General features: G+C 55.1%; 2 protein-coding genes across 7 annotated transcripts; both read left to right on the forward strand.

Moving 5' to 3' along the window:
- Positions 1-593: 593 nt before the first annotated feature.
- Positions 594-7494, forward strand: BAX (BCL2 associated X, apoptosis regulator). Of its 5 annotated transcripts, none has more exons than XM_024236951.3 (6): positions 594-720; positions 1306-1357; positions 1445-1591; positions 1955-2090; positions 6513-6617; positions 7180-7494. In XM_024236951.3, exons 1-6 carry the CDS (start codon positions 687-689, stop codon positions 7369-7371), a joined length of 666 nt encoding a protein of 221 aa, XP_024092719.1. In that variant the 5' UTR covers positions 594-686; the 3' UTR covers positions 7372-7494. The 5 variants fall into 5 exon arrangements, with proteins under 5 accessions (XP_024092719.1, XP_024092718.1, XP_063576266.1 ...); XM_024236950.3 differs by having other exon boundaries at positions 7229-7494; XM_063720196.1 differs by having other exon boundaries at positions 6513-7494.
- Positions 7495-9645: 2151 nt separating this feature from the next.
- On the forward strand, positions 9646-12544 carry FTL (ferritin light chain). Of its 2 annotated transcripts, XM_054538442.2 has the most exons (5): positions 9646-10026; positions 10304-11273; positions 11435-11581; positions 11946-12071; positions 12248-12544. In XM_054538442.2, exons 2-5 carry the CDS (start codon positions 11172-11174, stop codon positions 12398-12400), a joined length of 528 nt encoding a protein of 175 aa, XP_054394417.1. In that variant the 5' UTR covers positions 9646-10026; positions 10304-11171; the 3' UTR covers positions 12401-12544.
- Positions 12545-14531: the final 1987 nt, after the last annotated feature.

The following is a 14531-nucleotide window of genomic DNA, read 5'->3' on the forward strand; positions in this document are numbered from 1 at the left end:
CGGGAATTCCAGGCTGCAGTGAGCCATGATTGGGCCACTGCACTCCAGCCTGGGCAACACAGCGAGACCCCTGTCTCAAAAAAAACAAAAACAAAAACAAAAAACAGGAAAAAAAAAAAACCCGGAAAAGCAGGCCTGGCGCGGTAGCTCATGCCTGTAATCCCAACGCTTTGGAAGGCTGAGACGGGGGTATCTCTTGGGCTCACGAGTTAGAGACAAGCCTGGGCGTGGGCTATATAGCGAGATCCAGGTCTCTGCAAAAAACAAAACCACTCAGTTTTTAGTCATCTACAAAGTCCTGCCTGGAAGCACGCTATTTTGGGCCTCTGAGCCTTTGCACTTGCTATTCCTTCTGCGCTGGGGAGAGCTCAAACCCTGCCCGAAACTTCTAAAAATGGTGCCTGGATAAATGAAGGCATTAGAGCTGCGATTGGACCGGCGGCTGTAGGATGGCGCCACGGCTGGCACTTATCTGGAGATGCTCATTGGACAGTCACGTGACGGGACCAAGCCTCCCGAGGGAGCGAGGCAGGTGCGGTCACGTGACCCAGCGGCGCTGCGGGGCAGCGGCCATTTTGCGGGGCGGCCACGTGAGGGACGCACGTTCAGCGGGGCTCTCACGTGACCCGGGCGCGCTGCGGCCGCCCGCGCGGACCCGGCGAGAGGCGGCGGCGGGAGCGGCGGTGATGGACGGGTCCGGGGAGCAGCCCAGAGGCGGGGGTGAGGCGGGAGGCAGACGGGCGGGAGGAGGGCGAGCCCCCTCGCCGGCCCGTCCCAGGATCCTTCCTACCGGCCTGGGGCTGTGCGATCTCCAAGCACTGAGGGGCAGAAACTCCCGGATCGGGCGCTGCCAGCCTCCAGCCCCCTCCGTCCTCGGAGGTTCCTGGCTTTCTGATCCCCGTGCCCCGATCCCTGACTCTCTGGCGCTCTCGGACCCCCGAGAATCAGGGGATCTTGGAAGCCAAGCCCCCGGGCAGGCCCGGGCTTGTCGCCCGCACCACTTCCTGCCTCTGGCACTGGTGGGAGGGGCGGGTCTCGCCTCTGCCCCCTCAGGCCAGGGGTCTGGATGCATTTAGCGTTCCCCTAGCCTCTTTCCCCGGGGAGAATGTAGGATACAGGCGCAGCCTCCTGGCCTTTCTCCATCAGGGACTCAGTTGTCTGGGCACCCCGTCACTTTATCTGCTAGGGTCCCAGAAGTCCAGGGTCCCCAGCTCTGTCTTCCCTCAGGGGCCGTGAGCCTCCACAGTCTCCTGATCCCCTAGAACCCAAGAGTCCAGGCACCTCTTCCCTTCCTTTCTCCTCTAGGGCCCACCAGCTCTGAGCAGATCATGAAGACAGGGGCCCTTTTGCTTCAGGGGTGAGTTTGAGGTCTGATTATTGTGGCACAGATTTGAGGAGTGACACCCCGTTCTGATTCTGCACCCTCACTCCATCCCCACTCTAGTTTCATCCAGGATCGAGCAGGGCGAATGGGGGGGGAGGCACCCGAGCTGGCCCTGGACCCGGTGCCTCAGGATGCGTCCACCAAGAAGCTGAGCGAGTGTCTCAAGCGCATCGGGGACGAACTGGACAGTAACATGGAGCTGCAGAGGTGTGGGCCCCTGGGGACCCAGAAGTCCAGCCACTGGGCTCCTTCAGGACACAGGACTCTCAGCCCCGCATTCTCCTCCTCCCCTAAGAACTAGGAGTCTGGGCCCCACAACTCAGCGCAAGCATTCCGGACTCCCAGCCCTCCTCTCTGCCAGGATCTTAAAACCCTCCTTCAGGGAGTCATTTTTCCCACCTTCCTAAATGTCTGTCTTGTCCCCTTCCCTTGCCCCCCGTTGGCCTGTTGCTTTTCATTTCAGCCTGGCTTGGGGCTCAGTCTCCTTATCTTTAGTGTGCGGTGGATGCGGGAATTTCCACCATCAGCCTGATGCCCGCTCCCCGGCACTGGTTCTCCTCTCTCCTGCAGGATGATTGCCGCCGTGGACACAGACTCCCCCCGAGAGGTCTTTTTCCGAGTGGCAGCTGACATGTTTTCTGACGGCAACTTCAACTGGGGCCGGGTTGTCGCCCTTTTCTACTTTGCCAGCAAACTGGTGCTCAAGGTGGGCAGCTGCAGGGCAGTGAGCCCAGGGATGCTCCCCCTCAGACCTGTGAGGACCTGGGGATCGTGGTATCAACCCCCTGCAGTGGCCCAGTGACCACAGAGGGCATGGAGAGAGATGGCTGTGCACTGGGTGTCCGCTCCTTCTTTTATTCATTCAACAAGCATTTACTGGACCTGCTATGTGCCAGGCCTGTACCTGGCACCTGGGACACAGCACCGTACAAAGCAGGCTACATCCCTGCTCTCAGGGAGTTCATATGCAGGGGCGAAGTAAAGTGGACAGTGTGATTTAGCAGAGTGGTCAGGAAAGACTTCTTTTTTTTTTTTTTTTTTTTGAGATGGAGTTTTGCTCTTGTTGCCCAGGCTAGAGTGCAATGGCACGATCTTGGTCCACTGCAACCTCTGCCTCCCAGGTTCAAGCGATTCTCCTGCCTCAGCTTCGTGAGTAGCTGGGATTACGGGTGTGCACCATTATCCCTGGCTTTTTTTTTTTTTTTTTTTTTGTATTTTTAGTAGAGATGGGGTTTCACCATGTTGGTCAGGCTGGTCTTGAACTCCTGACCTCAAGTGATCCACCCGCCTTGGCCTCCCAAAGTGCTGGGATTACAGGCATGAGCCACCGCAACCAGCCAGGAGAGACTTCTAAGAGCAGGTGACATCTAAGAGCAGGTGACATTAAAGCCAAAGGTGGAATGATAAGAAGGATGCAGTGATCTATAGTGATCAGGGGGAAGAGGCATCTGGTAGAGGGAACAGCAAGTGCAAAGGCCCTGAGGTAGGACCAAGCCTCATCTTTTGACGGTAGGGAGGAGGCCAGTGCTGTTGGAACAGAGTGAGCTGGGGAGAGGGTGGGAAAGAAGGGCACAGTCGGGCAGAGGCAGATTGTATGGAGTCTTTCAGGCTGCTGGAAAGACTTTTTTTTTTTTTTTTTTGAGACAGAGTCTCACTTTGTTGCCCAGGCTGGAGTGCAATGGCGCCATCTCGGCTCACTGCAACCTCTGCCTCCCAGGTTCAAGTGAGCTAAAGCACTCCCAAGTAGCTAGAATTACAGGCAGGCACCACCACGCCTGGCTAGTTTTTGTATTTTTAGTAGAGACGGGGTTTCGCCATGTTGGCCAGGCTGGTCTCAAACTCCTGGCCTTGAGTGATCCGCCCACCTTGGCCTCCGAAAGTGCTGGGATTACAGGTGTGAACCACTGTACCCAGCCTGGAAAGACTTTAACTTTACTCTGAGTGTGATGGGAGTGATTGGCTGGTTTTAAATACGGAAGTGACGGGACCTGATTTATAAATTTAAGAGATTATTCTAGCAAGTATAGATGCCCCTTGACTTGCAGTGGTGTTACATCCTAGTAATTCCATGATAAATTGAAAATAACATAAGTTGAAAATGCATTCAATGCCCTGATAAACCCATAGTAAGGTCAAAATTGTAAGTCGAACCATCATAAGTTGGGGACTGTCTGTATAGCAAAATGTTAATTGTAGAATCTAATTGTAGGTGGCGGCTATATGGCTTTTAACTGTGAAATTCTTTTAACTTTTCTTTATGAAGATTCTCATAAGAAAATATGGTGGGGGTGGTGGTGAAATGCTCCTGGCTGTTCTTGGTCAAAAGAGTTCATGGGTCACAAGGGCAGAAGCAAGGAGCCTGGAGAGGTGGCACCTGTCATAGTCTTACTGAAAGATGACAAGCCCTGGTGGTAGCAGCAGAGGTGGGGGGGGGGGGGGGGTTTAAAGAGGTGGGGTCTTGCTCTGTTGGCCAGGCTGGAGTGCAGTAGTGATCATAGCTCACTGCAGCCTCAAACTGCTGGGCCCAAGCAGTTCTCTCACCTCAGTCTCCAGAGTAGCTGGGACTACAGGAGCATGCCACCACGTCCCACTAACTGTTGCATTAGCCTTTTTCTATAGAGATGGGGTCTCGCTATGTTGTCCAGGCTGGTCTCCAACAGGGAGGGATATTTCTTTTTGGAAGTTTTTTTTTGTTTTTTTTTTTTTTGAGACAGGGTCTTGCTCTGTTACCAAGGCTGGAGTGCAGTGGCATGACCTTGGCTCACTGCAGTCTCCACCTCCTAGGTTCAAGCAATTCTACCTCAGCCTCCTGAGAAGCTGGGGTTACAGGTGCTCCCCACCACACCAGCTAATGGGAGGGATATTTCTTTCTTTTTTTTTTTTTCTGAGATGGAGTCTCTCTTGGTGGCACCCAGGCTGGAGTGCAGTGGCACAATCTCAGCTCACTGCAACCTCCACCTCCTGGGTTTAAGCGATTCTCCTGCCTCAGTCTCCCGAGTAGCTTAGGATTACAGGCATCTGCCACCACACCCGGCTAATTTTTGCATTTTTAGTAGAGATGGGGTTTCACCATGTTGGCCAGGCTGGTCTCGAACTCCTGACCTCAGGTGATCTGCCTGCCTCGGCCTCCCAAAGTGCTGGGATTACAGGCGTGAGCCACCGTGCTCAGCCAAGAGGGATATTTCTTGATGTGTTTTCAAGATTGAGCTGATGGGGCTTGAACATCGGAGGTGAGAGGAATAGCAGTGCAGGTGATGGTGGGACCACCTACAGAGTGGGGATGACAGAATAGAAGTGGCCAGATAAAGGCTGCAGGAGAAGTCTTGGGAGTTGGGAGAGCAGGTCGGGGTCCATGGTCAGGGGTTGATCTTCTCTGGTCCAGAAAAGTCCTCTCTGGCTGGGCGTGGTGGCTCACGCCTGTAATCCCAGCACTTTGGGAGGCCGAGGCGGGCGGATCACGAGGTCAGGAGATCGAGACCATTCTGGCTAACATGGTGAAACCCCGTCTCCACTAAAAATACAAAAAATTAGCCAGGCGTGGTGGTGGGCGCCTGTAGTCCCAGTTACTCGGGAGGCTGAGGCAGAAGAATGGCGTGAACTGGGAGGCGGAGTTTGCAGTGAGCCGAGATTGCACCACTGCACTCCAGCCTGGAGCGACAGAGCGAGACTCCATCTCAAAAAAAAAAAAAAAAAGAAAAGTCCTCTCTGGGGAAGTGACATTTGCCCTGAGAACTGAAGGGTAAGAATTTGCTTGGCCGGTTTAGGCGGAAACAGGAGTACATGAAGTCCTGAGGCAGGAAGAATTTGATGGGAATTTAAAAAATTAAAAAAAAAAAAAAAATGGGGCCGGGCATGGTGGCTCACACCTGTAATTCTGGCACTTTGGGAGGCTGAGGCATGCGGATCACCTAAGGCCAGGAGTTTGAGACCAGCCTGACCAACATGGTGAAATCTTGTCTGTACTAAAAATACAAAAAAAAATAGCCCGGTGTGATGGCGGGTACCTGTAATACCAGCTGCGTGGGAGGCTCAGGTAGGAGAATCACTTAAATCCGGGAGGTGAAGGTTGCAATGAGCCGAGATTGCGCTATTGTACTCCAGCTGGGCAACAAGATCAAAACTCTGTCTCAAAAAAAAAAAATTAGCCAGGCATGTTGGCAGGCACCTGTAATCCCAGCCCTTTGGGAGGCTGAGGCAGGAGAATTGCTTGAACCCGGAAGGCAGAGCTTTCAGTGAGCCGAGATTGCGCCACTGCACTCCATCCTGGGTGTCAGAGCAAGACTCCATCTTAAAAAAAAAAAAAAAAAATGGAAGCAGCTTAGCGAGGCACAAAACAGGAAGTGGAAAGGTGGAGTGAGGTCAGGCCAGAGCCTGCACACAGGCCTTGTGGGCTGCGCTGTGCCTTCGGGTCTTCATCCTGAGGGTACTGGGGAGCCACAGAAGGCTCAGGGGTGGGGCAGTTGAGAGTAACATTATCTTGTTTACAATTTTATTTATTTATTTATTTATTTATTTATTTATTTATTTTTTGAGACGGATTCTTGCTCTATTGTCCAGGCTGGAGTGAAATGGCGTGATCTGGGCTCACTGCAACCTCTGCCTCCTGGGTTCAAGTGATTCACCTGCCTCAGCATCCCAAGGAGCTGGGATTACAGGTGCCTGCCACCACACCCAGCTAATTTTTGTATTTATTTATTTTGAGATGGAGTTTTGCTCTTGTTGCCCAGGCAGGAGTGAAATGGCGCAACCTCAGCTCACTGCAACCTCCGCCTCCCGGGTTCAAGCAATTCTCCTGCCTCAGACTCCCAAGTAGCTGGAATTACAGGCTTGCGCCACCACACCCGTCTAATTTTGTATTTTTAGTAGAGATGGCGTTACTCCGTGTTGGTCAGGCTGGTCTTGAACTCCCGACCTCAAGTGATCTGCCTGCCTTGGCCTCCCAAAGTGCTGGGATTACAGGCATGAGCCGCCGCACCTGGCCATGTTTACAATTTTTGAAGCTGACTTCAATTGTGGGTGGCAGAAATCTTTGAGGGGAGGCAAAGAATTGAGAAAGGAGGCTTGGGGCCACTATCTCCAGGCAGTGGGGACAAGGTTCAGTCCCTAACGCCCACTCCACTCCCCACAGGCCCTGTGCACCAAGGTGCCCGAACTGATCAGAACCATCATGGGCTGGACATTGGACTTCCTCCGGGAGCGGCTGTTGGGCTGGATCCAAGACCAGGGTGGTTGGGTGAGACTCCTCAAGCCTCCTCACCCCCACCACCACGCCCTCACCACCACCCCTGCCCCACCGTCCCTGCCCCCTGCCACTCCTCTGGGACCCGGGGCCTTCTGGAGCAGGTCACAGTGGTGCCCTCTCCCCATCTTCAGATCATCAGATGTGGTCTATAATGCGTTTCCTTACGTGTCTGATCAATCCCTGATTCATCTACCCTGCTGACCTCCCAGTGACCCCGACCTCACTGTGACCTTGACTTGATTAGTGCCTTCTGCCCTCCCTGGAGCCTCCACTGCCTCTGGAATTGCTCAAGTTCATTGATGACCCTCTGACCCCAACTCTTTCCTTTTTTTTTTTTCACCGAGAAGGGGTCTCGCTATGTTGCCCAGGTTGGTCTCGAACTCCTGGCCTCAAGCGATCCTCCCGATTCAGCCTCTCAAAGTGCTGGGATTACAGGTGTGAGCCACCATGCCTGGCCTGCGTCCAGCTCTTTAATGCCCATTCATCTTAGTCCCCTGCCCACAATCCTGCCTTCTGGCCTCCTCCATCCCTGATCCCGCCTCTGCCTGCCCAGGGGCTGCCCCTGGCCGAGTCGCTGAAGCGACTGATGTCCCTGTCCCCAGGACGGCCTCCTCTCCTACTTTGGGACGCCCACGTGGCAGACCGTGACCATCTTCGTGGCTGGAGTACTCACCGCCTCACTCACCATCTGGAAGAAGATGGGCTGAGGCCCCCAGCTGCTTTGGACTGTGTTTTTCCTCCATAAATTATGGCATTTTTCTGGGAGGGGTGGGGATTGGGGGACATGGGCATTTTTCTTACTTTTGTAATTATTGGGGGGGTGGGGAAGAGTGGTCTTGAGGGGGTAATAAACCTCCTTCGGGACACACTTCGGCATCTGAGTCACTGGGTCTCTGCCCCGCTCCCCGGCACATCAGGAGAGCAGGCCCTGCCTGCCGCCCCACGCCAGGCCTAGAGATACCTGCTTGGGCCACTCAGGGACGTGGGGCTCTCTGCAGTCACTTGACATCATTTCTGGGGTGCCCTGTGGGGTCTGTGGGTTAGGGATTAGTTGGTCCCGGGCCTGACCTGCAGGAGCTCACGGGAAAGGAGGGTGATTGGTGGCACATCTGTTGCAGCCCAGGATGATCTGTGCAGGACAGAGGCAGCGGTCTGTGAGGCCTGAGCAGGCGTGTGGGTAGGGGAAGAACAGCGCAGCCGGCTGCAGAGCAAGCCTCTGGGGCCCGGGGACCAGAGCCTGGAGTGTCACACATGGGACCTCAGGAGGCCATACCTTTACTGAGCTGGAGAATGGGAGTGGGGGGAGGAGGGATGGGAGGACTAAGGGAGCAGGAAGGGCTCTGGAGCCTGGTGGTGATGTCGCTGGAGGGTGGCAGGCTGAGGACACCAGGGCGAGGGCCCACGGGAGAGGCCTCCTGAGCTGGGCTGAGGACAGAGAGGACTGAGAGTCCCCTGGCTGGGGACTGAGAGGCTGGAGGGCAGGGCAGAGGAGGAGGAACCTGGTCTGGCCCCACAGCTGGGTGGGGCCCCCCTGGAGAGGAACTGCCGGAAGAAGGTGCTGAGCTCAGAGGCCCAGTGACCTTAGACACAGGCGGAGCGAAGACAAGGGGGCTAGAGGATGTGGGTTCTCAGTCACAGGGTCTCTGGCGCCCCCCTCTGGGTCTTTACCCCCTCCCATCTCTGGGTTTCTGTTCCCACTTCTTTCTCCGAGTCTGTTCCCACCCCACCTTTGGTCCTCTTTCTCTGGGCCTCTTTCCACCCCCGGCACCCAGACCTCTGGCCCCCTCTCTCTGGGTCTCTGTCCCCCCCTCTGGATCTCTGGCCCCCCATCTCTCTCTGAGTCTGTCCCCCCACCCTGAGTTTCTGTCCCCCTCTCTCTCTGGGTCTCTGTCCTCTCTCTGGCTGTCACCCTCTCCTGGGTCTCTGTACCTCCTGTCTCTCTGGGTCTCTTTCCCTCTCCCCAGTGTCTGTCCTCCGCCCCCGGGTCCCTGTCCCCCCCCGCCGGGTCTCTGTCCCCTTCTCTCTGAGTTCCTGACCCCCCTCTCTCTGGGTCTCTGTCACCCTCTCTCTGGGTCTCTGTCCCCCCTTCTCTGGATCTCTGTCCCCACCTCTCTCTGGATCTCTGTCCCCTACTCTGGATTTCTATCCGCCCCCCGCCGGGTCCCTCTGGGTCTCAATCCCCCCCATCCCCGGGTCTCTGTACCTCCCTACCTCTGTCCCCCCCACCTCTGTCCCCCTCTCCCTCTGGGTCTCTGTCCCCCTCTCTAGATCTGTCCCCCTCTCTAGATCTGTCCCCCTCTCTCTCAGGGTCTCTGTACCCCTCTCTCGGGATCTCTGTACCCCTCTGTCTCTGGGTCTCTTTTCCCCTCTCTCTGGGTCTCTGTCCCCCCGCCCAGGTCTCTGTCCCCCTCTCTCTCAGGGTCTCTGTCTGAGTCTCTTTTTCTCTGGGCCTCTGTCTCCCCACCCCACATTCTCTATGGTCTTCAGATCCTGGCTGTCTCAGCCCCTCCTCTCCCTCCACCTATGGGCCCCAAGGCCCCTCTCGGCCGACTAAAGGTCTCTGGGCTGAGGTATGACATTTGGTAAATGAGTAACTCGGGCCCCACAGTCAACGGAGTGCTTTGGGCGGCTGCCCCTCCTCCATGGACTCTTCCCAGAGACCCCAAGTCAGGAGAGAGAGAGGAGCAGAGGATCAATGAGTGTACACTGAGCCACCACCCAGAGTGAGGGGACAATATGGCCACAGGCAGGATCTCAGAAAAAAAAAAATTATGGGAACCAAAAAGACACGGAGACAAAGCACACAGCCGGCTTCCAACAAGGGGGGACCTTGGGGAAGGGGGCCCGATTTGGGTCTGAGCCAGGTCTAGTTCTGAGGGTCCCACCAAAAAAGTCGGGGAGTGCCAAGGGGATGAGGTCAGCGAGTGGCCCCACCCCCATCCGTCCCCGCGGGGGGCCCCTTCCCGCGCTGAGCTCAGCATGACTCAGCAGTCGCTGCCTGCAACAAGGACCCCAGATACCTGCCTGGCGGGGCATCTGCAGATCCCCTCGGTCAGGGGCTGCCCCACCTGGGCTGTTCGGAGCAGCTCCTCTGTAGGGCAGGGCCTGACCTCACCCGACACCCCAGTGGCTTCAGCTCCCTGCCCAGCGCACGGGCTGCCTCCATCAGGGCACTTAAGTAGGGTCAAGGTTTGCGCCGACTCCGTCTCCCAGAAATCAACATGGACCAGGCCCACTTAAAAAATATGCATTAGTCGAAGACAGACGTCTCGTCCATAGGTCCCAGACTCTGTCCACAACGCAGGGCTTCTCTTTGTGGGCCTGAAAGAGCACACGTCAGGCAAGACACGAGGGCAACTTCAGAGACACTGCTCAGGGCCACGGAGAATTCTCGAAGTCTGTGAGTTGCCTCCAAAACAGCCTCCAGGAAATGCAATCCCAGAGACACCGCAAAGCTCGAAACAGACTTTTCATTCCTCCCCGTTTCCACTCCCAGAAAAAGCCTGGGCCCCTGAAAGAGCTCCAAGGTATCCCCAAAGTCCCAGCCCATCTTTGGAGGGTTCCAGAGGGCTGTCCAGGGTTCCAGAAGTCACCCTACCTCATACAATGCTCCTCCTGGGCTTCCCGCACTGGGTGAAAACCACGGCTCCAGAATAACTGCCCTTTCCAACTTGCAGAGCACCTCAAGAACCTAAAGATCTCCCCGGGGAGGGCTCCAAAATAGAGAGAGTTTGCATCGTGAACCCCCACCTCTGTAAATCCCAGGACTCCAGTCCCGGCACCACTCCATCTTCCAGAGATCTCCAGGGGTCCAGAAATAACACCTCACAGCCTTCCAAGCTTCCCAAGGATCTGGAGACTCCTTATCTCGCAGCGCAAACCTCAGGCAACTACAGGTCTTCCCTGCACCTCTGAGGTGCCCCTCCCCCCACTCAAGGTTCCAGAAAAAATCCATGCCCTCGGAAACCCCAGAATCTTACTTTCCCGAGGCACCCCCAGGACCCCAGGGTCATCAGTTCACAGGGCTGTTAGTGCTCCCATAAAACTCTAGCCTCCCAGAGGGACCCCAGCCCCCACCCTCCCGCCCACGAAACCCTACATTTCCAGAATCAGCCCCAGGGCCCCAACCCCCCCAAGCCCCCATTTCACAACACGCTGGCGCTACAGGCGCGTGACTTCCCCTTGCTTTGGGGCGGGGGGCTGAGACTCCTATGTGCTCCAGATTGGTCAGGCACGGCCTTCGGCCCCGCCTCCTGCCACCGCAGATTGGCCGATAGCCCGCCCCGAGCGCCCCGCCTCTGAGGGCCAGCGCACTATAAAAGAAGCCGCCCTCGCCACGTCCCCTCGCAGTTCGGCGGTCCCGCGGGTCTGTCTCTTGCTTCAACAGTGTTTGGACGGAACAGATCCGGGGACTCTCTTCCAGCCTCCGACCGCCCTCCGATTTCCTCTCCACTTGCAACCTCCGGGACCATCTTTTCGGCCATCTCCTGCTTCTGGGACCTGCCAGCACCGTTTTTGTGGTTAGCTCCTTCTTGCCGACCAACCATGAGCTCCCAGATTCGTCAGAATTATTCCACCGACGTGGAGGCAGCCGTCAACAGCCTGGTCAATATGTACCTGCAGGCCTCCTACACCTACCTCTCTCTGGTGAGTCCCCAGGACGCCCCTGGCCCTAATTTCTTCCAGCTGCGCACCTCCGGCCCTCACTGCACGCGCCGGCCTTCTTTGTGCGGTCGGGTAAACAGAGGGCGGAGTCCCCCTTGGCCTCGCCTCCCCCTAACCATTGTTGCCTTCATCTCTTCCCGTAGGGCTTCTATTTCGACCGCGATGATGTGGCTCTGGAAGGCGTGAGCCACTTCTTCCGCGAATTGGCCGAGGAGAAGCGCGAGGGCTACGAGCGTCTCCTGAAGATGCAAAACCAGCGTGGCGGCCGCGCTCTCTTCCAGGACATCAAGGTAACTAGTGTGTGGGTAATGGACTACATCTCCCAGCAGGCCGTGCGCGCGAGGAGCCTTGATTTGAGGGCTTAGGTGTTGCGTGGGCTTCTGGGAGATTGAGTTCGGTCTTGTGAACCCTCTTAACGGCTGGAAATAGAGGCACACCTCGTGCAGTGCCCCCAAGACGCGGCAGTCCACACCGCTGCATGGTCTTAGGGACGTGTAGCTGTAAGAGCTAGGACAGGGTGCGGAGAGTGATAAATACAAGCTGTTACATGTCTTTGTGGCCTGGGCCTCTGACCCCCAACGACTCTTGGGAAATGTAGGTTTAGTTCTATGTGCCGAGTGTGTGTATTCTGAGCCATTTCTCCCTTCCGTATAGAAGCCAGCTGAAGATGAGTGGGGTAAAACCCCAGACGCCATGAAAGCCGCCATGGCCCTGGAGAAAAAGCTGAACCAGGCCCTTTTGGATCTTCATGCCCTGGGTTCTGCCCACACGGACCCCCATGTACGTACCCCCTGCATCCATGGCTACCCAACTATACCCCTCAAGCCTCTGCTCCCTTTGGGCAAATTTCCTTCAGAGCCTCATTTCACACCTGTCACATTTTAATCTGCAACTGGCTGCTCTCTCTCCCTCTTTTCCAGGGATTGGGTTTCTAATTTCTCCCTCTTCTCTCTCAGCTCTGTGACTTCCTGGAGACTCACTTCCTAGATGAGGAAGTGAAGCTCATCAAGAAGATGGGTGACCACCTGACCAACCTCCACAGGCTGGGAGGCCCGGAGGCTGGGCTGGGCGAGTATCTCTTCGAAAGGCTCACTCTCAAGCACGACTAAGAGCCTTCTGAGCCCAGCGACTTCTGAAGGGCCCCTTGCAAAGTAATAGGGCTTCTGCCCAAGCCTCTCCCTCCAGCCAATAGGCAGCTTTCTTAACTATCCTAACAAGCCTTGGACCAAATGGAAATAAAGCTTTTTGATGCAGCTGGTGGTTTTGTGTGTGGTGTGGAAGATGAGGTGGGATCTGTTCTCATAAAGCTTCTGGCTGGGTTGGGATGCCAGTGAAAGAGGAGGTGGCCCCATCTCCCATTTTCTTACCTGTCCTAAGACAAGAAGCTATCTGGGTAGTGTTGAACCTGAGGGTTCTCTGCTTGCCTGGCTGTTAACTGTCCCTCCCAGATGGTAGAGATAGACTCCAGGGAGTTGAATTAAGACCTAGGTTGGTATCTAGAAACAGATCTGTCAGGTCTCAGCCAGAAACAGCCCTATTTAATGAGTGATTATGGGGCCGGGTGGGTTGATCACCTGATGTCAGGAGTTCAAGACCAGCCTGACCAACATGATGAAACCCCATCTCTACTAAAATACAAAATTAGCCGGGTGTGGTGGCTCATACCTGTAATCCCAGCTAGTCAGGAGGTTGAGGTAGGAGAATCGCTTGAACCTGGGAGGTGGAGGTTGCAGTGAGCTGAGATCGCGTCATTGCACTGCAGCCTGGGCAAAAAGAGCGGAACTCCCATCTCAAACAAAAAACATGTCTGCCTCACGGAGGTTGCGGTGAGCTGAGATCACGCCACTGTGCTCCAGCCTGGGCAACAGAGTAAGATTCTGTCTCAAAAGCCTCAATTCTGGGAGGCAGTTGGAATTATTAGGCCCTTTATATGGGCACATTGACGCTATTGCTATGCAACTTGCATGGCAACCAGGAGGCTCACTAAGGTCTTTGCTCCAGAGTTTAGAGATTACAGCCCAAGCTTCAGTAATCCCAATGTGAGGCGCACACTGAGAGGAACTGGCAAGTGGAGCTGAGCAGCCAGGAACACGTGAGGCCCAAGCAATGCTGGACAAGGGGTTTAGGGTTCATCATAGAAATGGGATGTGAAACTTTGGGCCGGATTCTCCAAATGGGAACTGAAGAAGCTTAAAAGGCACTTGCTGGGTCCAAGCTGCAAAACTGCTGTGTCAGCTCTGACTCCTCCCCCTTCTTCCCCTGGGGCTGGGGCAGGGTGGTTCAAGCCTGTAATCACAGCACTTTGGGAGGCCAAGGCAGGAGGATCACTTGAGCCCAGGAGTTTGAGACCAGCCTAGGCAACATAGGGAGACCCCCATTCTCTAAAAGAAAAAAATAAATTTAACCAGGTGTGGTAGCAAGTACCTACAGTCCCTGTTACTTGTGAGGCTAAGGCGAGAAGATCACTGGAGCCTGGGAGGTTGAGGCTGCAGTGAGCCATGATTGCTCCACTGCACTCCAGTCTGGGATTCAGAGGCAGACCCTGTATCAAAAAAAGAAGTGGCTGGGCACGGTGGGTCACACCTGTAATCCCAGCACTTTGGGAGGCCAAGGCGGGCAGATCACCTGAGTTTAAGAGTGGAAACCAGCCTGGCCAACAACGTGAAACCCCGCCTCTACTAAAAATACAAAAATTAGCCTGATGTAGTGGTGTGCTCCTGTAGTCCCAGCTACTCAGGGGGCTAAGGCAGGAGAATTGCTTAAACCCAGGAGGCGGAGGTTACAGTGAGCCGAGACAAGATTGCTCTCCACAGCACTCCAGCCTGGAAGCAAGGCGAGACTCTTGTCTAAAAAAAAAAAAAAAAAAAAAAAAAAAACCATCCTGGCCAACATGGTGAAACCCCATCTCTACTCAAAATACAAAAATTAGCTGGGCGTGGTGGTGGGCAACTGTAATCCCAGCTACTCTGGAGGCTGAGGCAGTAGATTCACTTGAACCCGGGCATGAGCCGAGATCATGCCACTGCACTGCAGCCTGGTGACAGAGTGAGACTCTGTCTCAAAAAAAAAAAAAAAAAAAAAAGCTACACGAGGTTCACAGCTGTCCTATAGATCTTCCTCCCAGTCACATAGCCCCTTTATGCCAAAGATGTCTTAAGCCAAATTTTTGCCACTTGCAAATCAAGTCCCAAGTAAGCAATCAGAGATATCTTCCATGAATGACACTGGAATTTTAGAGCA

The sequence above is a fragment of the Pongo abelii genome, chromosome 20 (assembly GCF_028885655.2).
Source record: "Pongo abelii isolate AG06213 chromosome 20, NHGRI_mPonAbe1-v2.0_pri, whole genome shotgun sequence".
NCBI lineage: Eukaryota > Metazoa > Chordata > Mammalia > Primates > Hominidae > Pongo > Pongo abelii.

What these genes read in the sequence shown, in the direction of transcription:
- BAX (XM_063720196.1), top strand. Translation starts at nt 687, where the DNA reads ATGGACGGGTCCGGGGAGCAGCCCAGAGGCGGGG. An exon ending in GGGGCCCTTTTGCTTCAGGG is followed by an intron (nt 1,358 to 1,444) that starts GTGAGTTTGAGG and finishes TCCCCACTCTAG; the next exon opens with TTTCATCCAGGATCGAGCAG. An exon ending in AGTAACATGGAGCTGCAGAG is followed by an intron (nt 1,592 to 1,954) that starts GTGTGGGCCCCT and finishes TCTCTCCTGCAG; the next exon opens with GATGATTGCCGCCGTGGACA.
- FTL (XM_054538442.2), top strand. Translation starts at nt 11,172, where the DNA reads ATGAGCTCCCAGATTCGTCAGAATTATTCCACCGACGTGGAGGCAGCC. An exon ending in CTCTCTTCCAGGACATCAAG is followed by an intron (nt 11,582 to 11,945) that starts GTAACTAGTGTG and finishes CCTTCCGTATAG; the next exon opens with AAGCCAGCTGAAGATGAGTG. An exon ending in CTGCCCACACGGACCCCCAT is followed by an intron (nt 12,072 to 12,247) that starts GTACGTACCCCC and finishes CTTCTCTCTCAG; the next exon opens with CTCTGTGACTTCCTGGAGAC.